At 44.7% G+C, this 24,173-nt stretch overlaps 1 protein-coding gene across 3 annotated transcripts in view; it reads left to right on the top strand.

The window, feature by feature from the left end:
• The window catches only part of RPS6KA2 (ribosomal protein S6 kinase A2), a 491,259-nt gene that overhangs the window by 23,216 nt on the left and 443,870 nt on the right, over positions 1-24,173 (top strand). The window contains exons 2-4 of one of the 3 annotated variants that reach the window (XM_050789393.1): positions 12,444-12,515; positions 15,653-15,732; positions 19,452-19,511. In XM_050789393.1, the coding sequence (XP_050645350.1) occupies positions 15,670-15,732; positions 19,452-19,511 (123 nt within the window). In that variant the 5' untranslated portion in view covers positions 12,444-12,515; positions 15,653-15,669. Of the gene's footprint in view, positions 1-12,443; positions 12,516-14,846; positions 15,224-15,294; positions 15,733-19,451; positions 19,512-24,173 lie in introns of those variants that run through there. The other 2 variants (XM_050789392.1, XM_050789391.1) reach the window with 2 other exon arrangements.

Below are 24,173 nucleotides of genomic sequence, written 5' to 3'. Positions count from 1 at the left end.
TTCTAAATCTAATAAGAAACATTCTCTTCTATTGTTTCTGTTTGCATAGTGGGGATTTTGGTCTCTACAACCACTTATCTTAACCCAGACATTCCCTTCTGTTGATTCTAGGTCTTTAGACAATGACTTAACCCTTTCAATCAATTGCCAATTAGAAAATTCTTGAATCCACCTATGACCTGGAGGCCCCTGCTTCAAGTTGTCCCACCTTTCCGGACCAAACCAATGTATGTGTATCGATTGATGCCTATGTCTCCGTAAAATGTATACAACCAAGCTGTATCCTGACCACCTTGTGCACATGTTCTCAGCATCTCCTGGGGCTGTGTCACAGAACATTGAGTCATATTTGGCTCTCAATAAATCTCTTCAACTGTTGTACGGAGTTTGACTCTTTGTTGACAGATCATTCTGTAATAAAAGCAGCTCTGAATTATTGAAAGGACACAAAGATAGATGTGTACCCGCCCCCCACCCGCTACACCCTTGTTCTGCTCTCTAATCTTTGCACATACCAGAGATTTCGTAAGTTCTGTGAGTACCTGGTTTTCTGCACGTACCAGAGATTTTGTTTTGCACATACCAGAGATTTTGTAAGTTCTGAGGCAAGGTCACAAGACGTGTTTAAGTAAGATAAACTCTTGCTGCCATAAACCTGTTCTCCCCGCCTCAAAGTTTGAACCAAAATATCAGAAATGGCGGGAACCAATCATAGTTAGCCAAATCGCCTTGTTCAAACACTAGCCAATCATATATCTGATTTGTATAATAACTCTATGCCCACTTTTCTTAGACTATATAACACTGCTCGGAGCTCAGTGGGGGAGCTCTCCTGCCCGTCTCGTTTCACGAGCGAGGGAGAGTTCCAGGTTCGAACCTGTAATAAAGATCCTTGCTGCTTAGCTTTGACTCTGGACTCTGGTGGTCTTCTTCGGGGAATAAACGGTCTGGGCATAACCTTATAATGCAATAATTCATATTAAGCCAATTTCCAGGTACTCTGCAAGTGTTAGAGGTAAAAATTTTAAAAACAAAAGTCTCTGTTCTCAAATCCTGTATTCTAGGCCAGAAGAGTGAACAGGTGGGAGTAAAGCAACAGAGAACAAATGTTGCATTAAGTATAATATATGTAGGCAATTGTGCTAGAGGCCCTCATAAAGCGCAGTGTGGATTTCAGAGAAATGTCGCATAAATCTCTGCATGGGGGTCAGGGCTCTGCATACAACTGTGTAGGCTGTGCACAGTGCAGTGCTGAGCACCGCTGACATTGTAGCCCTCTAGAGTTGTGCAACATAATACCTGCACAGCCGTACATGATGGCTTTGGAAAAATACTGGAAAGCCTCCAAAAGAAGCAAATGTTGAGGTAAGAGTTGATGGATGAGTAATCATTTGCCAACAATGATAGAACAAATTAATATTTGTATAGTTAATTGTGGTATTCAAACACCCCACACCCTCACAAGCATATTTGATCCCTGCACCAACTTGTTGAGATTGAGAGAGGTGAAGGATCTCCATCACTCCATACCCAGTTGATGTTCCCATTCACGAGGTGGCAGCAAGCCATGAAGACCAGCAACTGGGAACAATGCTCTTTAGACCCAATAGAGCCCACTCTTCCCTACTCATGCCAGGTGTTCATGCATTTAGCTCCCTGTGCTTCGGAGACACAGAGCAGCTTTCAGGAGGCGTTTGGCATGCCTTCCTTTCTGGGCTCTGGGTTTATTATGTCATTCCTTGGTTTCTGTGCTGCTTGTAGCTTAGGAGGGAAACATTCCTTCTGCCAGCTCAGCCCTGGCAATAGGGAAGTTCATTGATCACCTGGGGCTGTGGTATTAGATGTGGTTGATGCTGTTGTTGATTATAATTCTTATTTCTGTGGAGGAAAGGGAAGGTCAGAGAAAGGAAGCCACCCACCCAGATCACATGCTAATGAAATTGCGGAGCTAGGGTGTGGAGTTTTTAGTCATTTTACTCCAAGCCCTGTGCTCTTCCCCATACCTGGACTTAACACCTTCCCCTTATTCACATGGTTACATTTGCCTTCCAAGTCGTCTGCTCAAATGCTGGTTGCTGGCTTCCCTATCCTTTTGGCTTTTTATTTTGTGAGTGTCTTGTTGTAGTCTGCTCTTGTTCTAACTCAATTGAATCTAGTTGTGTGTGAGTGTTCTCTATACTCCTGAAAATTTCCTCCAAGGCTACAAAGTAATGCACATTTCTAGCTTCTCAAAAACACCATGGGTTTCAGGACTGCTCTTACCTTTCACCTGATTGTCTTGAGCTATTTGTTGGAAACATTATTTGCTAGCCTGCAATTGCCTCCTCATTTCTCACAGCACTTAGCTCAGATGGCAACAGTTAAATCACAACCAATAATGCAATAAAAAAAGTCTATAATTTACCCAATTACTGATTTCTCAATTTTGAAAATAAATTTTGGACAGATGGTTCATTAAAAGTAGTAGAAAACATCAAAAGGCACAGACACATAATAAAATATATGAATAATGCTTAGATTTCATGTTTTAAAAAAAGACTGCATCCTCCCAAATGGGTAGAAAGGTAGGTTTTTGTTTCTAAGCAAAAAGGAAACCGATGATTTTATAAATATGTTCACATTGATGAAGATGTATATGTCTACTTACTTGAAATCTTATATTACATAAGTTATCAAAAAGTGATTGTTGCAAACCTCTACATTACTTTGGAATATTAATTACTCTACATTTTATGTAGACATATCAATTTTTTGAAATTTATTCCACTTTTTATGCTTAAAATGTTTTCCAACCAAGTCAGATATTCACCTATTTTTCTTGCTATGATTTCACATTTTTTACAATAGAGTTTATCCCTAATTTTTATGTATTTGGGAAGTAAGATTTTAAACTAATTTTTTTCCAAATGGCCAGTTTCCCCCACAACAATCATAGAAACTCTAAGATATTTTAAGTCCGTATATATTTACCCTAGTTACGAGTTGAACTGTGCTTTCCCGTTGATTTATGTGTATTTGTTCTGATCCCACTCTACTTTCATCTGTGTGCCTTTAAAGTTTCTATAAATATTATACCTGGCAGCGCAAGTGTTGTTCCTGTTCTTTACATTCTTGTTTTAAACTTTTGCTTATTAAGTCATAAATCAGTTTGATTTGATGATAGCCACAATTAAATTCAGATTAATTTTGGTAGAATATACATGTTTAAACTTTTCAGCTTTCCTAGCCAGAAACGTGGCATATCTTTATTTAGGTCAGTAAGTCGATCCTTTAATACTCCCAAATATGCTTTCATAATAAAAAATCAAAATGGAAAATATGTTTGAGTTGGGAAGATCTTTCAGGTCACTTTTAAAAAATCACCCACAGAAGCAAAGCTCACTTTTCTTATTTGTAAGAGGACCCTACACTAAAGCATACTTTACAGTATTTTTAGGGTGTTTATGAGGTATAAAAATGCTCATAATCATTTATCAAGGAAGGTAGCATTTGGGGGCTTGTCCTAAGCATAGGGCAAAAGCCTTATGCACAGATGTTAACTGAAACAAAAATATTTCCCTATGAGGAATGATTCCATGCATTAAGATAGGTCAATACAATGGAATCTTACACAGAAACGTAATTTTGAGGACTATTATAACATTGGAAAACATTTTTACTATGCTGTGTTTTAAAAGATAAACATTTTTAAGATGCTAGGTTACAAGATGGCATGTTCCCTGCAGGCATTTCTTCCCTATGGTTACTGCTCCTTTGGCTTTTGCTCACCGTTTGCCAGCCACGTTCACACCCTGCTGTTCCTTGTACCTGCCAGGTGTCCCCTTCCCATGCCTCAGACACTTGTGCTTGCAGCCAGGACTGCTCTTCTCCCCATCACCATGACCAAGTCCCCTGCCCGACCTGGAGTCCTTGCTGGCATCATCTCAGCTTCCCTGGCCTCTCCAGCTAAGGTCCCACCCCTGCCCGACATGCTCCATCCCCCACCTCTGCCTGCCTCAGGACACACTGTCCAGTACTTTTTTCTTTTCCCTCCCCTTCCTTCCCCTTCCCTGGAACCCAGGCAAAGATTTTTGTCTGTTTTGTCCAGTCCAGGTGTAAGGGAGCCTGGGCATATGAACGGTCTATGAGATGAAAATGTACAAAAGTTATAAATACTAGGGAACCATGGACATTATTTTACTAATTTTAGCTAGATTAGCTTGTCAGTCATCATGAAAAAGAGCTATCTTGCTAGAAGCAGCCTTGCCCACCTATTTCCTTTACCTATAGGGCTATCTACAGATAAAAACCTGGCTAGCGTGATAGGGGTTGCCTGAAAGAGGCTGCAGTTCTGACCATTTCTTGGGCAGTCTCAGGAGCATCAGGGATGGACCTACTTCCCTTGGCTGGAATTTAGGAGGTGGATGAGTCGCCATTTGGGCAGTGGGGAGAGCCCTCCATAGCCACGTCTCTTGGCCCTCACTCCGCTTGTGCTGGAGGAAGCTGGTTTCAGGTGAGTGGTCTTTCTCTCTGGCACGATGCTGGTCTAGTGCACGTTTGTATTCATGCCTCCCAAGGTCTGGGGGCTTTGTGCTCATGAGGGGAGGGGGAAAGGCTGACACAGAAGAGGGGATGTCAGAATTCCCCCAAGTCCTGGGGCTCACATGTGTCACATGGGCCTCCATGGACATGGTCCTGGCCAGACTCAGCTGACCACCCACCCCCGCACTGTGCCCCACTCCCAAGAGGAGAGGGGTGACTGCCCGGCTGAGCATCCCATCTCACTCCAGCCATGTCCCCAAATCTGCTCTATCCGATAAGCAATGCACACGATCCAGAGATCCAAAAAATTACATATATTCATGGATATTTATAGCACTTCCTTTTCCTCTAGCTTTTCAAAAATTCATTAGAAAATATTAAGAAGGGCAAAGATTTATATTGATGGGGGATCAGCATCTGACAATGCAGAGAAACTTCCACAAGCTCCAATCAGAATTCATCTATTTTTACTGAAGCAGAAGGAGAAAGTATCCCAGCTGACAGCAGTGCCATCTAAAAGGCGGCGGTAATCAGCTGTGGGGCAGAAAAACATCCACATCACGAGACAAGACTGTTTTTAAAGAAAATCAAGCCAGATTTAAAAAAAAACGCTGGATGAAATAAACAAATCAGAAGGCTATTTAGCTTGTTTTAAATAGCCAAGACTTCAGTATTTTTCTAGGAAAGGAATCCAGGTTTCTCAGAACACATGATGCAAAGAAATGCTGCACAAAGCGTGACTGCTGCTGCTCCTGCGTGGGGCTCCAGGTGGGCCCTGCTTACAGGAGCAGGTCCAGGGAGGAGGTGAGAGGCTGGCCTGAAGAACCACACCCATTTTAGTTCCACTGTGGATACTGTGTGCTGAGAATCAGATACAAGAGCTGAAAAGAACTACAAAAAGGAACTTTCCCTGATTATCAAGGGTGTTCAGGCTTGCCCAGTTCACATGTATTTTTATTACCCAGGAAACTCACAAGGCTTCACTACCGCATCCTCATGTTCAAGGCAAGGCCAACCCCCCGGCCATTGTCCATTGTGTCTCCTTTTGCTTCCTTGTAGGTAGGACACTCGGCCCATAAATGAAGGTATACAGGAACTGTTCATTTCTTTAAATCAAATTCAGCCTGAGAGGAATCTTGATCATCTTAGCCTCCTGGAGCACCTTAGGAGGTTTCCCACCCAAAACTATGCAATGGCCGCAGAGCACAGGGCCCACACTGGTCACTCACTGCTCCTGCTTACCTGCTCCCTCCAGCCCAGCTGCTGCTTGGTGCATGCCCTGCTCCCGGGCTGGGGAGTCTCACGTGGGAGCTTGGAGTGGGTTAAGAGTGAATGGGACGTGTGGAAGGCAAGGGAGGCCTCTGCTGAGGTGTGAGCATCTGCCTCAGAACTGTCGCCCACTCCACGCTGTTCCAGGAGCTTGTACAGGGGCCACTCTGCTGCAGGCTGCATGCCTCCCACCAAGGTGTGGAGAGGGGTCCCCTGGGGACTTGGTAGGGAACCAGGAAGGGCTTTTCCCAAGACTTCCTCAGCAAGAGAAGTGCAATCCACTTAAATTCTGTGGAGTGTGAGGGGGTGGGTGGGGGAAGTATTAGGAAAAAAAGGTTCCTTTTTAACAAGGAAGATATTCTTACAAGAAATACTTTATTCCCTAAATTAGTATGAGAATTCAAGGTTAGGCTGAACTATTGTCAAGAAATAACATACTAATGTTAGAGACATTTGAAAAAATGTCCTGCGGCGCGCAGTGGCTCACACCTGTAACCCCAGCACTTGGGGAGGCCGAGGCGGGCGGATCATAAGGTCAGGAGTTCAAGGCCAGCCTGACCAACACAGTGAAACCCTGTCTCTATTAAAAATACAGAAATTAGCCAGGTGTGGTGGCATGCACCTCCCAGCTACTTGGGAGGCTGAGGCAGGAGAATTGCTTGAACCCGGGAGGCAGAGGTTGCAGTGAGCCAAGATCTTGCCACTGTATTCCAGCCTGGGAGACAGAGCCAGACTCTGTCTCAAAAAAAGTCCTATGAAATTTCTTTACCAGTGTTCTTGTTAATATAATCCGTGTTCATCTTGTAGAATTTTCATTTAAAACTAGAAAAAGTCACTCTTCTGCCCCATAACAGTTTGACAAAACGAATTATCACTGCATTGGTATTGGGAAGACAGTTCCGCTGGGTCTTATCCACTGTGTTTATGGCCTACCTCTACCCAGGGTGTGGGGGCTTCCAACCCTTCAAAGCCTCCAACACTCCTTTGTTTGGCAGAGACTTGTCTAAAGACTGAATGTGGAGCAAGCCCTCTGTTTGGCCCTGTTGAGACATCAGGAACGCACTGGAGCCCTCTCCATCTCGAGATGCACCCATGGGGGGTGGCCACTGCAACACTTTCTTTTCGCTTAGGTGGTTGAAGAACTCAGTCAAAAGGGGCTAGTGAGGACTGGAAAATTCTGTGATTTAATTTTTTTTCCAGGAAATTAATGGGTTAACCTTACACAGATGTATAAACACACACAGATATCCACATCATTTTGCTGATTCTTTAAAAAATTCCCTCAGCAACAAATCAGTTGTCATTTATCAAGCACCTAATGTGCGTTCAGCCCTGCACAGCCTGGTTAGCACAGCACAGTTTGTTCTCTTGGGGTTTATCAATGCTCCGCTTTATATTGAGAAACATAAGCACACCACAGGGCACCCTCCGCCCTCTAACTGGGTGCAGCCTGTTGTTTAGTTCACAGTTAGTGTGATTCTGGCCAGGCTGGTCTTTCAGACGGCCCTTCCTCATTGCCGTACCAATGCCTGGCGTCCAGCCCCCAGAGGACCTCTCTGGCTCTGTCTGCTTCTATGGTGACCTGATCTTCCACACCTGTGCTTTCTGACTCACCTCTTCATAGAAGGAATTTTAATGTCCTCTTTGAGATCAAACAGGACAGGTGAAGATAAAATACTGGGTTTGTTGTTAGTGGCAGTCTTTTAGTTTTGCTGGCTTATTATCCTAAGTATTTCCTTCCATGACTTTGCTTTTATAATTCTTTCCACATCTCAGAAAGGGAGGCAGAAACAGTTATTCAGGTAATTTTTACTGTTCTAGTCATTCCTTAAGCTAAATACTTAACGGAAAAAAACGAGTTCTCGTGCACAGCTGTGTGCCAATGTTGGCTAGTCCATTTTATTCTTACATTTTCCTGACAAGGTAAGCAAGCCTGAATTAAAAAAAAAAATGTAGAAATTGAAGTCAAGAGCATGAAAAAAGCCAGCCTGTGCCAGCAGAAGGACCAAAGCAGGGCTTTCAGGGCCTGTAGTTTGGACATATTCTTGCAATTGGAAACAGCATTTCACATTGGAAGCTCTCCTGTCTTCCATTCTTCTCCTCAGAAGCCTAGTTCAGTGGTGGCATCAGGTGGCACACCATATCTCAAACTTTGCCTTCTATTAAAGAGAATTTTATGCCACTATAGCTATTCCTTTTTTTTTTGTTCTTTGAGCCGGAGTTTTGCTCTTGTTGCCTCGGCTCATAGCAACCTCTGCCTCCCAGGTTCAAGCGATTCTCCTGCCTAAGCTTCCCAAGTAGCTGGGATTACAGGCGCCCGCCACCATGCCTGGCTGATTTTTGTATTTTACTGGAGACTGGGTTTCACCATGTTGGCCAGGTTGGTCTCGAACTCCTGACCTCAGGTGATTCGCTTGCCTCGGCCTCCCAAAGTGTTGGGATTACGGGTATGAGCCACTGCCTCCGGCCTAGTTTTCATTCTTAACTGTAACCTTCAACTACCTGAAGTAGTTGACTATACTTCAGCTGCTTCCACCGGGAGTGGATAATTGGTTCCACAGATTAATCAGAAGATTCCTATACATACTGTTTTTACTGATAATTTATATTTTACGACAGCAGCTACTGTAGTTTTGAGAATTTGTCAAGTCCCATTCGTGCCTATGTTTACTTTTCAACTCCTAATACCAACCTTCAAGAGGAGTTGTTCCAGTTCCCTCCCCAAGTCCGGTAAACACAGAGCCATCCTCTTACAGTCACTGTTTCCACTCTTTAGTCATTTGTATGTACTTGTTTCTTGCTGTTGTCCATTCTTAACCAGGTAACTGATGTTGCCCGTTGTTATAATGCAACAAGCACATCAGTCAAACCTGCATGCTACTGCTGCGGGCTGCTTCACACCACCCTTCATTTCTCGAAGCCAGTTGTTCTGTCTCTACAGCTTCCATAGACTTCACACCGGTTTTTATAAAGGCATTTTCCATATTCAGATCACAGATGCTAATATATATGCTTTTGTTTTCAAAAGTACTTGAGTTGGTTCAATACAACATAATTTTAAGTCTTGAAATATATTTGTTTTGCTTTAAAAATCTTCCTTGAAGTCAGGATTCTCTAGAGGGACAGAACTAATGGAATATACATATATTATTCGGGACACCCCCAAGTCTCCCTGTATGTTGTGAAGGCTTCCCACCTCTAGAGTATAAACACAACATGAGGCAAATGCTTATCAGTTTTAGTTGCATGAATCTCATACTTAAGGACATGTAGGCTTGGGCACGGTGGCTCACGCCTGTAATCCCAGCCTGTTTAAAAAAAATATATTTTTATTTATATACATATATATATATATATATATATATAGAGAGAGAGAGAGAGAGAGAGAGAGAGAGAGTGTTTATTAGGTATTAACTCACCCAATCACAAAGTCCCACCATCTGCAGGCTGAGGAGCTAGGAGAGCCAGTCCGAGTTCCAAAACTGAAGAACTTGGAATCCAATGTTCCAGGGCAGGAAGCATCCAGCACATGAGAAAGATGGAGGCTGGGAGGCTAGGCCAGTCTAGTCTACTCATGTTTTTCTGCCTGCTTTATATTTTAGCCATGTTGGCAGCTGATTACGTGGTGCCCACCCAGATTAAGGGTGGGTCTGCCTTTCCCAGCCCACTGACTCTAATGTTCATCTCCTTTGGCAACATCCTCACACATACACCTAGGATCAATATTTTGCATCCTTCTATCAAGTTGACAATATCAACCATTACAAAGGCCATCTTTGCTCACATGAATTCCGGTGGTATATATGATACCAAGATCTTTCAGGTGACGTATGGCGTGGGGGAAATGGCGTGTGCCCGATCTTCCAGATGCTGGCTGCAATATGACTTGACATATAAAAAGTCAAGTGATTCCTTGACTTTTTATATGATTAGGCTTATGAAAACTGAAATTTTAGAACCAATATGTCTGGCTTGAGGCTAAATTAAATAAATCCCTAAGAATTGCTTATTGACAGTTACTGCATAGTATGGCAAGTCAGTGAAGAGTGCAACTTTGGTCTTACTGTTTCTGCAGGACCAGCAAGCCAGAGGGACTCCCAACCAGGAGGGCTGGTTTGCACTAGGTTGCTTTTTAAATAAGATTGTGCCAACTCTTGGGTAATGTTATGTGTGGACAAATAAGATGGGTGACTTGAGAAGGAAATGCAGCTGTTTCAGCATTTTCACTTCTCTCTGAATTTTGTGTGTGCTTGTATGTATGTGTATGCATTTTCTTTTATTCTTTATTTTTGAGATGGAATCTCACTCTGTTGCCAGGCTGGAGTGCAGTGGCGCTATCTCGGTTCACTTCAATCTCTGGCTCCCGGGTTCAAGCGATTCTCCTGCCTCTGCCTCCCTGGGATTACAGGCGCCCACCACCATGCCCAACTAATTATTGTATTTTCAGTAGAGACGGGGTTTTGCCATGTTGGCCAGGATGGTCTCGATCTCTTCACCTCGTGATCTGCCCACCTCGGCCTCCCAAAGTGCTGGGATTACAGGCGTGAGCCACCACGCCTGGCCTGCACTTTCTTAAGTATGAAATTCATGCAACTGAAACCAATGAGCATTTGCCTGGTGTTGCGTTTATACTCTAAAGGTGGGAAGCCTTCACAACATGTAGGAAGACTTGGGCGTCCCGAGAATCTGGGCAGTCCAGGTCACAATGACTTTTCCTACCAGTGAGATGAAAAGCTTAGTTGGGAAGACTGCAAAGCCATAGCTCCTGTTTTAAAATGTTCTCCCAGCTTATAATTTATTTTTCATAATAGAGCTGTTTACTCTGTACTCAGCCTTTTTTTCTTCCTTGTGAATAATTTCTTTTGAAAACAAGCTGCTGTTACGGTTCTGAGTGTCATGACGCTGCTGTGCTGGAAATGAGGCTTTGAGGGCGTCCTGCCAAGGGGGCTGGCCTGGGCCCCAGGCACCTTAATGCCTTTCGGGACCAAGCTGCTGGCTGCCAGTGTATAAAGTGAGCCTCTGTACACCTTGGAAGCTAAGCCATTTGCAGCTGAAATGATGTCCCTCTTGCCCTGGCTGGCCCCTGTGGAGAAAAGGTGTCAATGAAGATCTCTGTGCACTGGGTTTCTCCTGGAGTTCGGGTTCTGGTCACCACAGAGCTGTGGCCTTAGGGGGCTATTGGATTTGCTGTTGTGTGCTCGCCTCATCCCCAGCTGGTGTGTTAGTTGGCTTCTGTGCTGCCATAACAAAGTATCACCAGCTGAGTGGCCGAAACAACGGAAAATGATTCCTCCCCGTTCTGATAGGCCCAAAGTCTGAGGTCAAGGTGTCAGCAGGGTCAGGAAGCCTCTGAAGGTGTCGGGAAGGGGTCTGTGCAGGCTCTTTCTCAGCTTCTGGGAAAGCTCCCAGTTCCTCAGCTCATGGCAGCAGAGCTCCAGCTTCCCAGCGCTGTTCTCCTGTGTGCGTGTCTGTGTCCAAGTCTCCCCATTTTATGAGATCATATAAAGTCCACTCCACTCCAGCGTGACCTCACCTTAACCAGTTACATCTGCAGGGACCCTGCTTCCATGCAAGGTCACATTTGGAGGTACTTGGAGTTAGGGCCTCAACATAGGAATTTGGGAGGTGGAGGGACACGGCCCAGCCCATGACAATGGGTAACATGCATTTTTGTTGAAATTTAAATAAATTTGGTTTTCAGTTTTTTGGAGAATTTTGTGAAACTCTGGAGAGTGAAAATACCAAAGCTGGTGACTATGTCACTGGAAATTAGTAACTCTTGTTTTTTTTTGAGACAGAGTCTTGCTCCATCACCCAGGCTGGATAGCAGTGGCACAGTGGCACAGTCGTGGCTCACTGCAGCCTCAAACCATCCTCTCATCTCAGCCTCCCGAGTAGTCAGGACTACAGGCACGTGCCACCATGCCTGGCTATTTTTTAAAAAATGTATTCTTAGTAGAGACAGGGTCTCACTGTGTTGCCGAGGCTGGTTTCAAACTCCTGGGCTTAGGTGATCCTCCTGCCTCAGCCTCACAAAGTGCTGAGATTACAGGTGTGAGCCACTGCATCTGGATACTATTTTCATTTTTACTAAATCTTTCATACATTTCAAAATGTACAACATTGCAAAATGGAACAGCCCAGAATAAAACATTTGGGTCTTTAAAAAATGTCTGTTGGATTCGGTGTGGAGGTCAAGCATGTCTGTCCATCAGAAAACTTGGATTTCTTTGGGCCTTTTCTCTCAGATCACGAAACACATTTTGTTGCTGTGTATTCTGTGAGTCAGGTCGTGGCAGCCCTCTCTGTGGGAAACTGAGCTACAGGAGATGGCTATTAGTAGCAGAAGCAGGACAAAGACCAGATTCCTGATTCAGCTTTTCTCTGGTTGTCAGAAATCCGTGGAATGAATAAGCTCTCTCCATCCCTCCTTCCCTCCCCTTCTCCCTCCATCTTTCCTTTCTAAGAGAAAAGAGACACTTTAGGATTGAAGAGGCAATGAACACAGAGGAATGCTCTTCCTTCATTGGAGCAAGAGAGTAATTTTCACTTGGGACTGGGTTTCAGTGAGTTTCATGCCAGCTCATCCATCTCATTTCACAATGACTGTGACTTGGGACTCTTAAAATACTTCCCATTGCTTTATTTTGCAGAGTTTGATTCATTAACGACCCATTTTCATCAACGCTGCTTCAACGTTCTTCTTGGAAATTGGTGCTTTGGAGGTGAGTTTCTCAGAAATAGTTTTTTTCAGGTGGTGTTCTGTTGAATATGTTGTTCAGGCCGGGCAGAATGACTCAAGCCTGTAATCCCAGCACTTTGGGAAGCCGAAGCAGGCAGATTGCCTGAGTTCAAGAGTTCCAGACCAGCCTGGGCAACATGGCAAAACCCTGTCTCTACAGAAAAAAAAAAAAAAAAAGTGGTGTGGTGGTACGTGCCTGTAGTCCCAGCTACTTGGGAGACTGGGTGGATCTCTTGAGACCAGGAAGTCGAGAATGCAGTGAGCTGAGATCGTGACACTACACTACAGTCTGAGTGACAAAGTGATACCCTGTCTCAAAAAAAAAAATGTTCAAGTTTTCTTGGGATTTAGTTGAACATTTTAATTCCAACACATCTAATTTCCTTGTTTTTTTTTTTTAATCTTCTTCGGTATTTAAATGTAATTATTATTTCCTTTCAGAAAAATTATTCTTATCTCTAATTGTTTACCTTTCCCAACACAAACTTTGTAAGTGGGGCTGTTGTCCCAGATCAATATCACCTTTTGAAGATTTTAGTTTGTTGCATTTTATTTTGTTTTATTTTCTGGCTGTTTCCAGGTCCCCTTCCCCAATGTCCGGCACACCTGGTACTGCATCTTGGTGGGCAGCAGCCCCGGGGGTACCTTGCATGTAAAAAGTTGATGGAAAGGAACCCATCCGGGAGGTTTCTGCTTTGGGAGCACCCCGAAGGTGTTTTACAAGGCAGCAGTGCAGGGAGTAAGTGTGGGAATTCTAGCCCAGAGCCCAGAGCCCTGGCCACGTGAACTCTCGTCTCGCTCCCTGGTGATCGCTTCATCTCTCCAGGCTTCTCTGCTTGCCTGTGAGATGCCCAAATAATGTGCAGTCTGTAGATTAGTGTCATATTTGCATAGTTAAAAAAAAAAAAAAACACCATGCTAAATTATGAACCACACATTTTCAGCAATTCCTAAGATACCCCTTAAAATGAGCCACCCTTGAATTCCTCTTCAGGAGGTGGCCTTGTCTTTTTTAATCTGTGACCTTTTACAGCATGTAAAAAAATCACTTTATGATTGTTAACACAAGAAAACCTTCACTCTGCTCTGCCAATCACAGAATCTCCAATTTGAAAATGAACAACATTACTATTTTTAAAACTCGGAATGCAATTGATTTGAAAGGTCCTTCTGGCCTCATTTTGTAGAAAGATAAAGTGACTGGGACTATCATAAATCAACACCAAGTATGGAACCCCTCTGTTAACTTTGGACTCTACTTTGCTATGAGATACAAAGCATCTGGGATTTGGGCTTTTCTTTTTTTCCAGTGATTTCAATTTCTTAGTGATGGTATAAAGATGAAGAAGAAAAAGAGATTGATACTTTTGGAGAACATTAAGCCTTTTTTTTTTTTTTTTTTTTTTTTTTTGAGACGGAGTCCCGCTCTGTCCCCAAGGCTGGAGTGCAGTGGCCAGATCTCAGCTCACTGCAAGCTCCGCCTCCCGGGTTCACGCCCGTTCTCCTGCCTCAGCCTCCCCAGTAGCTGGGACTACAGGCGCCCGCCACCTCGCCCGGCTAGTTTCTTGTATTTTTTAGTAGAGACGGGGTTTCACCCTGTTAGCCAGGATGGTCTCGATCTCCTGACCTCGTGATCCGCCCGTCTCGGCCTCCCAAAGTGCTGGGATTACAGGCTTGAGCCACCGCGCCCGGCCAAGCCATTTTTAAAAATATATTTTTCTCAAAGATAAAGGAATTTGCTATAGAAATGAATACACTTACTCCCAAAGCAGCATTACAGTGTGTTAACTTTAACACCCTTTCCCAAAAGAGGGAACCAAAATGCTTCTGGATTAGCACTCGGACGACTGGAGAAATGAATACGGCTTTCACCCGCAGGCATTTTTAATTACCCAGGACAGAAGGGGGAGTAAGGAGGGAGGCAAGAGAGATCCCCCCACTCGATCCCTCAAAAAAAGGGAAACAGGGAGGGTAATTTTCCCCGGTTCCTCTTCCAAGGAGCCGTGGCTCAGGAGGCCTCGCTCTCCTGCGGCGCCTGGCTGTGTCTTCCGGGTTCCTTCCCTGAGCCTCAGGACTTTGTCACCTGTGAAATAGGACGAGGTGGAGACCTGAAGTTGCTGAGGGGCAGGATACACGTTTGAATTAATGTTTTTGTCCCTCAGGCCCTGCCACTGGGAGCCCGAGCGGCCCACGTGCCTTTCATCCTGGCCCGCAGAGGCCTGAGTGCTGTCTCGGGCAGTTCTGGGCAGGGCTGGGTAGGGCCCAGCGGACCCCACGGGCAGCCCTCGCCTCTTCCCAGCTATCTGTCTGTCGTCCCTCTTCGTCCCTCTTCTCCTGAGGTGCTGTCCCAGCCCTCGGGGGAGGCAGTCGCTGGCAGCTCAGTCGGCAGCGCGTCCAGGGGTGCCGGAGTCTCCTGTACGCCCTGCAGGAAGCTGTGCTGCCTGGGGCCCTCCCCTCGTCCCCTCCTCCGTCCCTGTCCCTGTCCCTCCCGTTCTGCGGCGGGAGGTGGCGGTGTGGGTCTCCCGGGAGGTGCGGCAGGCTGGGGAGGTGGGGAGGGGTGTGCTGGGGGTGGGGGGACAGACCTGCCGCACCCGCCCCGCTCCCCGCTTCCCCAGCCCTTGGTTGCTATGCAGTTTCTATGGCAGCAGCATCCTCAGACTCAACTTTCACCCTCATTTAGAGCCAATTAAGGTAAAATAGTGAGGGGAGGAGGGAAGAGCATGGCCAGGGAAGGGAGGGGGGAGAGGCAGGAAATCCAATTCGAAGCTGCAAGTGCAGCGTTTACTCTGCCAAAGTCGCAGTACAGATTCTGAAGCCGCAGCGCCGTCCCCTCCTTTCCTCGCCCCAGCCTGAGCGGGAAGCGGCAGCAGCTCCCCAGAGCCCTGGCTTGGCAGGGAGGGGACGGGCACCCGAGCAGCCATATTGCAGCCCCCCGGGTCCCTCCTGGGCAGCCGCGGGCCCGCACTCACGACCTCCTCTGGGAGCCGGATCTGTCCTCTCCATCGCCGCCACCCGCCAGCCTCTGCGTCCCTTGGCTTCTGACATCCCTTCTGGCCGTCCCCCTGTGCCGGTCCGAGCCTCTATTTATTTCCTTTCTTACTATCAATACTTGACCAGCAGAAAAGGAAAGTTTAAAAATGCCGATCGCACAGTTGCTGGAACTATGGAAAAAGATCGAGGTGGAGCCTATGGAAATAGAGGTGAGTGCAGGAAGGAACGCACTTTTCACAGCATTCTCAAGAATCCGATCTCCGCAGCCAATGCATTGCTCATTTACTATAATCAGCGCATGTTTGTTAGGTGACTGTGATGGGTCAGAGAGTTGGGTGTCCAGTGTGTGTGGATGTATATGTTGCGTTGTGTATGCACATGGATAAACATTGCGAGTGTACACACGCACGGCATTGTGTGTGGTGTAAATACATAAATGATAATGAGTACAAGAAACAAATTGTTGCCCTTAGGGAAACTTCAGGATGCTTCTTAAAGTCTGTGTAAGTCTTAAGTATTCCCGTTTCCAAACTAATCTGCATCAGTTTGATTTTCCTTCAACAAGTGGCTTTAAATTAGAAGCCTTCCATTTGCTACAGTGAAAGATGAAACCAGAAGGCAAAAATCAATGATGAATCAAGGAACAGAGAGCATAAAGATAATGTGATCTTAAACGAGAAAAGATAATGCAACCTTAAAAGGATGAATGGTCAGATAAAGAGGTGTGATTAAACATAAATAGAAAAGATAATGAAATCCAAGTGTTCCTTGCCCATCCCAGGGCTGGTGGGTGTGCAGGAATCACTGCTGAGAGTTTTTCACTCCATGCTTCCCTGGGGACATGCAAACCTCTGCTCCACGGAATCTGATTTGCTCCATTTGAATTGGAGATGGTCAACATACATTTTCCTAGAAGAGAAAGTTCCCCAAATTTATTAACATCTAAATTATTAGATATACCTGCTCTGTGTTTATAGCAACTCAAATGGCATTTAAACATGGTTCACTTTTCATAACTCACCAAACCTCAAAATCCAATTTAATTTTTGCTTATCTCCTACTCCCAGCACTGTATTTATAAATTCAATGCTATTTTAAATTTTGTTTATTTTTGTATTATGTCTTGAGATAGTCACCTAACATAACTTTAAATTGAATGGGAGATTCTGTTTTAGAAGAGAATTTACTTAATGCTTCATGTTGAATACTTGCCTTGGAAAGGCAAACTAAATAATGCTTGACATATGTGTTGATGTTTAAGAGAGATTGTTGGGCATAGCACAGACATTAAAGGCCATTTGTTTTAGATGGAACAGCCCAGATACATACTGCTGCTTATGGACAGTACCTGAGGTGGGAGAAGGACGACACCAGGGCTTCTTACTGTTACTGATTCTTCTGTTTGTACATGGGGTTGTTCTTGGTGTTGAGGACAATGCCTTGGAAAGATCCAGTCCCTTACTGCGGTTGCCATTTCAAGTCTATTTTTTCTGAGAGATTCAATTTTTCTAAATATCGAATTAGTGAATGAGCAAGTGATTAACTAGAAGTTCTTGTCTCATTTTCTAGTGCTTCCTATAGCCCTGTCTGGTCATCGTCAGCACATTTGCTTGTGCTGAAGCTGGAAGGTGCTCAGCCCTCATGAATGAAGGGTTCATTCAGAGGGAGGATTCCGCCCTGGGCTCAGAAAGGATGGGAGAGAGGGGACAGGGGCTTTACAATTCCAGGTGGGACCCTGGTCTTCACATTATTTCCAGTGACCAAAGCCATGAGGAGCAGCTCATGTTTCCCGTATTTCTCAAATTGCTCATAAATGGATCGGCAATGAATAGATTCACATGATTTGAAAACTATGCCATGAGCCTAGAATGCACTTGCAAGTGGCAAGAATTTGGAGCTGAGTTGACTGATAGCCTGCCCTGCCTTGCCAGCCCCAGGAGAGGGCAGATGGTAACAGTTTTGAGGAAAATTGGATACATTAAATAGCCCCTGAAGCAAAATAAATTTTTTTCAGGCTTCTTAGCTAAATTTTTTCAGGAGAGCATAACTGGTGGAGTATGGACAGTGTTAAATTCCTATTTACTTGGAACCCAGAAAACCAGAGTTCTTTCTCTAGAAAAATGAAAGCTTAAATATTAACCCTGAGGTACTTCAAGTTTCTGAGGAAATTTCCAAATCCACAAAATCCTCTGTGTTTTGGAATTCAGAGGCTGATTTTACTCTCTAGTTTTGTCCATGTTTTATGTTGTATGGTATCAAAATAACTCACATATCAGGAAATGTGGCACAGCTATATGGAGCATATCTGGCCTCTGAACTCCAAATTAAATGCCCTAAAACCCTTGCAGGAGGAGTCTGCATGCTTTTCTCATCAGAAAATCTGCTAAGAGATTGTAGTGCTTATTTTTTAGTGATTTAGTTTAGATTTTAGTGCTTTAGTTCCTTGCTGTTATGCAAATGTGACACGGCTGATGATTGGATTTCCAGGGACAAGAATCAGCATTCCTGGATTCATGTTTTGCTCTAACCACCTTTTCGAGTTGCTATCCTTTCTGGCCTGTTTTCCCAGCTGTAGTCTGAGAGACCTGAACTGAATTGGGTCTGAGGTCCATTGTACTAGAGAACACTGCATACAGTTTATAAAAATTGTAGACCAGGGGAGATTCATCTGACTGTCCAGGGGAAGTCTTTGTAGTTCTCTGCGTTGTTCCGAGATATTTCAGATGATATAACTTACCCATAAATGAGTGTGTTGACAAGGAGACATACTAATTAAGAGCCAGAACCTCCAGAAAACCCCTGCGGAATCTAGCATGAAAAAGAAATATGTAGTATTTCATGAATTATGTTCTGGCAAGTTGAAGGCATGTCTCAAACGCAGGACTTTTCAATCATTGCTTTCAGTGGGGTTACAGCAGCCAAGGGCGTGCTTTGGGGGAAAGACAAGAAAATGGGAGAAATGATGAGTAAGGCAAGTCCATAAGCCAGTCCACAAGGTATGGCTGACCCATTTTATTTGTGTTCTCTTGGAGGAATAAGCATGATTTTTTTCTCTCTGGGATGTCATAATACATTAGATTGAGAAAGAGAAAACTCCATTTTTAAACAATGCAGATCAAACATGATTCTTTGAAGATTCATAGTCAAGCTTGGATAGAGATGATTATCTCCTGGCTACTTGGTGAGAAGATGAAACTAGAAATAGTAATAATGACAGCAGTTCACTTTGAGTGTCTACTGCATAACAGCCCGTGCTGATGGCTGGCTGGTGTTCCTCCACGGAGCTCTCCCCACATGTCTAGGTAGAAGCACTGCCGTGTCTCCGAGGCCCAGGTTAAGCAGTTGGCCCCAAGTTAAGTAGAAACCAAAGACTCAGACCCAGATGGAACTGCTTAAACCACAGAAACACTTGCTTTATGTTTTATGAGCTGGGCCTCATTGCTATGCTGGAATCCATTCTGCCAGCACTCACTCTGGACTGATTTGGTTCCATTCTCATGGGAGTGGTCACACAGGCCTTCACTGCTGCTCTGTGCTTCCACATCAGCTCCGTTCATTTTTTAGCTTCATGAAAATCCACACCTTCTCCACTGGCAAGAATCACCTTGTCCTTTAGATTCACCTTGTCCTCCTTTAGATTGTGCTGTAAATCACACTCACTTCATTGATTTAGTCGTTTGAGTTAGAGTTTAGTCTGAACACTCCTTGCCTTACTTACCACCTGTTGTATAAAGGATCCATCTTGGGCATGAAGCATCATATAGTTGCACATAAATTCAGGTGGGAAGGGACGGTGATATAGTTTCCCTGTCCTAGAGAACTCATGGGGGATATTTAGTTAGTACTTTTTCATATTGGAAACCTGTATGAGGCCATCTACAAACACATGGCAATGCTAACCATCTTTAACATCTGTCTTTGTTACCAGACCACAGAGGAGGATCTCAACGTGGATGCTGAACCGGCCACAGAAGACACTGCAGAAGAAGTAATTATACACGTTTTATTACAGTCTGCTTTGTTTGGGGAGATTGGGCCCAGAAGGTAGTGAAGGGGGAAATGGAAGTTTGAAATTAAATATCTGCGAGCAATTATTTTAGTGACATATGTGTCTCAAGACATATACACGCACAAATATATATACATGCACATGTACATATTATGTGCTTATTATATTCAGTAATCTCCCTCAAAAGGAATAGTTGGAGCATAGGAAGGAAGGCTGTCAATCGAGGTGAAGTTCGTGGTCTCCTGGCACGGGTGCTTGTGAGGGGCATGGTGCATTAGTACCAGTCAAGGAGGCCTAGGAGTAACCAGCTGGCCTGGAAGGCTGGTGTGGGGCTCCCCGTACCGTGTCATGTGACACAGCTGCTTAAAATGTCTGATGAAGAGCTCAGCAGAGCTGGGGAGAAAAGCGGATTCCATCTGTGGGAGTTGCCTTTCCAGTGGGCGGAGAAGTGTCCCAGGGCCTGTAGGGGTTGACTGGGAAAGAAGGAAAGAGAGACAGAATATCAGCCTGAGGGGGACATCAAATGGAAGAGAAGAAAGAGCTCTTGCTGCTCCAGGCTGTGCATGTCTTCATTTTCATGCCATGCAGGAGCTTGGGCCTGACCCAGGCAACAGAAAACAGACTTAGACTTTAATAAAGTAAAAGTATCTCAGCAACACTGGTGTTCTCAGGGGAGATTTTGGTAAGAATAAGCATGTCCATCAGGGAGACACTGGACACAAAAGAGCTAAATTCGAAAGCTGAGTTGAGGCTGTAGTGAAGGCTTTGTAGTTACACAGCCACACTTCCACCACTGGGAAAGGAAACGCTCTCAGAGGTGGCTGGAGCCATGGACCATTGACTTGGCCATTAAGAAGACTGAGTCGCTCAGCCACATGCCACCTGCAGCCAGAAAAGTTAGAAAGTTTGCAACTCTGTTGACTTTTAAGATAGCTGGCAGATACTGTAGACTGGAAGGGCTGGATCGATGAACATTGCTGGTTTTAGAAAATGGTCTGCTCAGATGCTGAACGCTGCATTTCACTACCATCTAAACCTATGCACACCAATGCAACATTTAAGCCAAGTGTCACTGGATCTTAGGATCCGATGACATAGTCCACTGGTTAAATGAAGAAAAATGGTGTTCGGCTGCCTTGCGTTTATCCAGCTGCCTTTCGGTTCTGTGCGTTTTCGCTGATGTGGGAGTCTAGAGTCCGGCTCTCTTCTAGCTGCGCAGCGATCCAGCTGCATTCTTAAAACACGATGCTTGGCCTGGCCTTGTACCTTTGCCTCCCCTGGGAGAGTAGACAGCGCCACTTTTGCCAGTTCCATGAAGGTCAAAGGGTAGGCAGACGAGGCAGTGACTTTCCTGAAAATATGATGCTCAATCTGATACTTGCAAAGTGGTAGGAGTGGGAAAGGAAGGTGTACCCTCCCTGCAAATTCGTAAGACAGCAAATTCATAAGGCCAAGGGTTTCAGAGAAATAACTGGCTGTCATTTTTCAGAATACTTTTCTAGGCTTTCGTGGGAACTCTGATTTCCAGGGAACTTAGTGCGTTTACTGCAGGCAGACTAATGTGATGACTTAGTAGTTGGCTTCAGGAGGCTGTCGACAGGGCCCTGAGCCAGGATGGGTGCAGCAGACTCTTCATTCTGTTAGGTTCAACCGGAGCAGCAAGATTCCATAACACCATGTCCTGCTGCATTCAGGCTGCCATAGCAGAATGCCACACTGGAAGGCTTCTACACAACAGAAAGGTATTCTCATAGTTCTGGAGGCTGGGAAGGCCACAATTAAGGCATGGCAGGTTTGACGGCTAGTGAAGCACACTTTTCTGGTTCATGGCCAGCCTTCTTTACCCTGTGTCCTCAAGCGGTGGAAGGGACAAGGGAGATCTCTGGGGTCTCTTTGATAAGGATACTAATCCCATTCATGAGAACTCCACCCTCAAGACTTAATCACCTCCCAAAGTTCTCGCCTAACCTTTATTGCTAGGATTTTAACATGTGAGTTTTGGAGAAATATAAACATTTAGACCATAGCACATTATATGCCCAAAAGTGCTTATACACAACTAACAAAAAATTCTTTCATTAACGGTGTTTATTTTTTAAGAGCTCCTAGTCTCAAGTTGTCTTGTTCTCTACATTTTTGATGGAAATCTAGATGTGAATCTATCATAGAATGTAATGAAAGAAACAAACCTCTTTAAAAGTTTTTTTTGATAATGGAATATGAGATGGAGGAGATTATTACTGTTTCTGGATGCTTACTGTATCTGAATAATAGAAAACCAGTATATCTTTGCATCTTAATAAATGAAGGAATAGAGTTCCAAACAGATTTTAGGAGTATTTTGCAGAATTATAATATTGATATTTAGATACATTTGCAGTATTTGTGGGAAGAATGAGAAAATACTGGAGAAAATTACTTGTTTACTTGAGGTTTCTGATAGATGATGCTGAAAACCCAACATGGAATTTTTGAGCCTAGCTGCAGATGAATGTCATTTGAATACTCTATGATGTTGTTTTAAGTTTTGTTAGAGAGAAGCTTTTGACATCCTTCTTGGCCTCCAGAGTGGTTGTTTGCAAGGTCTTCTCTAGGTGAGGGATTTATGGCTCAAATAAAAGAGCCATATTCTGAACAACAATCACAAAACCCTTTTTCTTCTTCTTCTTCCTCTTTCTTCTTCTTTCTTCCTCTTCTTCTTTCTTCTTCTTTCTTCCAAATGCAGTTTTGTTATGTGGATATATTGTGTAGTGGTGATGTCTGGATTTCTAGCCTAGCCATTACCAGAACAGTGAGCACGGTACCCGACTTATGATTTTTCACTCTCACCCCCACTCCCGCGCTCCCACCTTTTGTAGCCCAGTGTTTACTCTTCCTCCTATATATTCATGTGTGCTCATTCTTTAGCTCCCACTTATAGGTGAGAACATGCGGCATTTGAGTTATTTCACTTAGGATAATGGCCTCCAGTTCCAACCACGTTACTGCTAGAGGCATGATTTCATGCTTTTTTTGGGGCTGAATAGTATTCCATGGTGTATCTGTACCACATTTTCTTGATCGAATTCTTTGCTATTGGACACTTACGTTGATTCCATGGCTATGCTATTGTGAATTGTGCTGTGATAAGCAGATAAGTGCAGGTGTCTTTTTTGTATGATGCTTTCTTTTCCTTAGTGTAGATACCCAGTAGTGGGATTATGGATCAAATAGTAGTTCTGTTTTTAGTTTTCTGAAAAATTTTCATATGTGTTTTGTAGAGATCATGCTGATTTACATTTCCACCAACAGTGTATAAGCGTTCCCTGTCTCTACATCCTTGCCAACATCTGTTGTGGTTTTTTGGAAAAAGAGAAATTTTGTGGCAACTAAACTGATAAACTTTTCATGCCTGTTGCCAGTCTGAACACACATGACAAAAAGTCATCTTATTTAGGAAAAAAATCATTCAAGTCAGCGGCAGTTTTCCCATCATTTATTCAGCCAAGAATATTTATTGCTAATCTGTAGGGCAGGCATTATCGTTCACGGAAAAGAAGAAAAAGGTGAGCGAGGCTTGCCCTGGAAGAGCGCAGGAGGCGCTGTGATCACTCCAGCTTGTGAGTACTTTCACTGATAAGAGTGTCGTGGTGTAGGCTTCTCACATAGTTTTTGAAGTGTGGAAGGCATTTGGGATAGATCACGTATGATATCTAGGCATGTGATTCCTCGCGTTACAGTTCTGTGCAGCTTCCGAGAAGGTGAGTTCTGGTGAAGGTCCAGTGTGAAGCTTGGGTGTAAGACAAGATATCTGTTCTCCAGCTTGGGTGTTACTGCAATACACCTTTATTCACCATTGCTGAGGGAACAGCCTCCTCCCTCAGGAAGGCAGTAGCAATGTGGGGGAGTTTGTGTTAGAAATTCATGGGACGGGTGGATTCTTGGTCTAATTTCATCTGACGCATCAGAGGCGGCAGGCATCCTTCCTATTCTGAACAACAACCACAAAACCCAGCAGATTCTGTCAGGAAATACTTCTTTAAGGGATTACTTGAAGGGCTCTGTATAGTGACATCACAGTCATGGAAGAAAAATCTGGAAGGAGAATGACGCCTGTGGGCAGGCGAGGCCCTGGCTCCCTGAGGTTCTGGGCTCTCCCCTTCCTCCCTCCCTCCTGCAGGCCGTGCATAGGGAGGCAGAGAAGCACCAGGGATGAGAGTGCCTCCATGAGGCGACAGCTCCGTGTGGGAAACAAGCTCATGGCTCGCCTGGGGACTTCCCTGCAGGCCTAACTGGGTGGACTTGTTTGAGGGTCTAGAGGCAACTTGTTGTCTTGTTGCCTGGGAACCTGATCTGGACGTTGGGCCAAGTGTACTCAAACGAACCTCACAGCCACACTCGTGAGACTTCGGTGGGCCCAAAGCCGAGCACTGATCTGTGTGGGATAGGACGTGGTGGTGGCGCTCGGCCAGCCTCCTCTGAGCTGCTGTGCTGGCGGTTGGGAGGGCTGATGCTGTCCTGATGGAGGAGGAGAGCCAGCTTCAATGGCTTTGGGCCAGGAGAGGCCCCACCTGTCCACTTCCATGGCGCAGAGGTGAAGTCTGTGCAGCGCCAGGCAGCGCCCACCTCCCAGGTCTCTGTGCTGTTTTGTTGTATTTGTTC

Source organism: Macaca thibetana, chromosome 4, assembly GCF_024542745.1.
Source record: "Macaca thibetana thibetana isolate TM-01 chromosome 4, ASM2454274v1, whole genome shotgun sequence".
NCBI classification, from domain to species: Eukaryota; Metazoa; Chordata; class Mammalia; order Primates; family Cercopithecidae; genus Macaca; species Macaca thibetana.
This window is presented reverse-complemented; position numbering and strand designations above follow the sequence as displayed.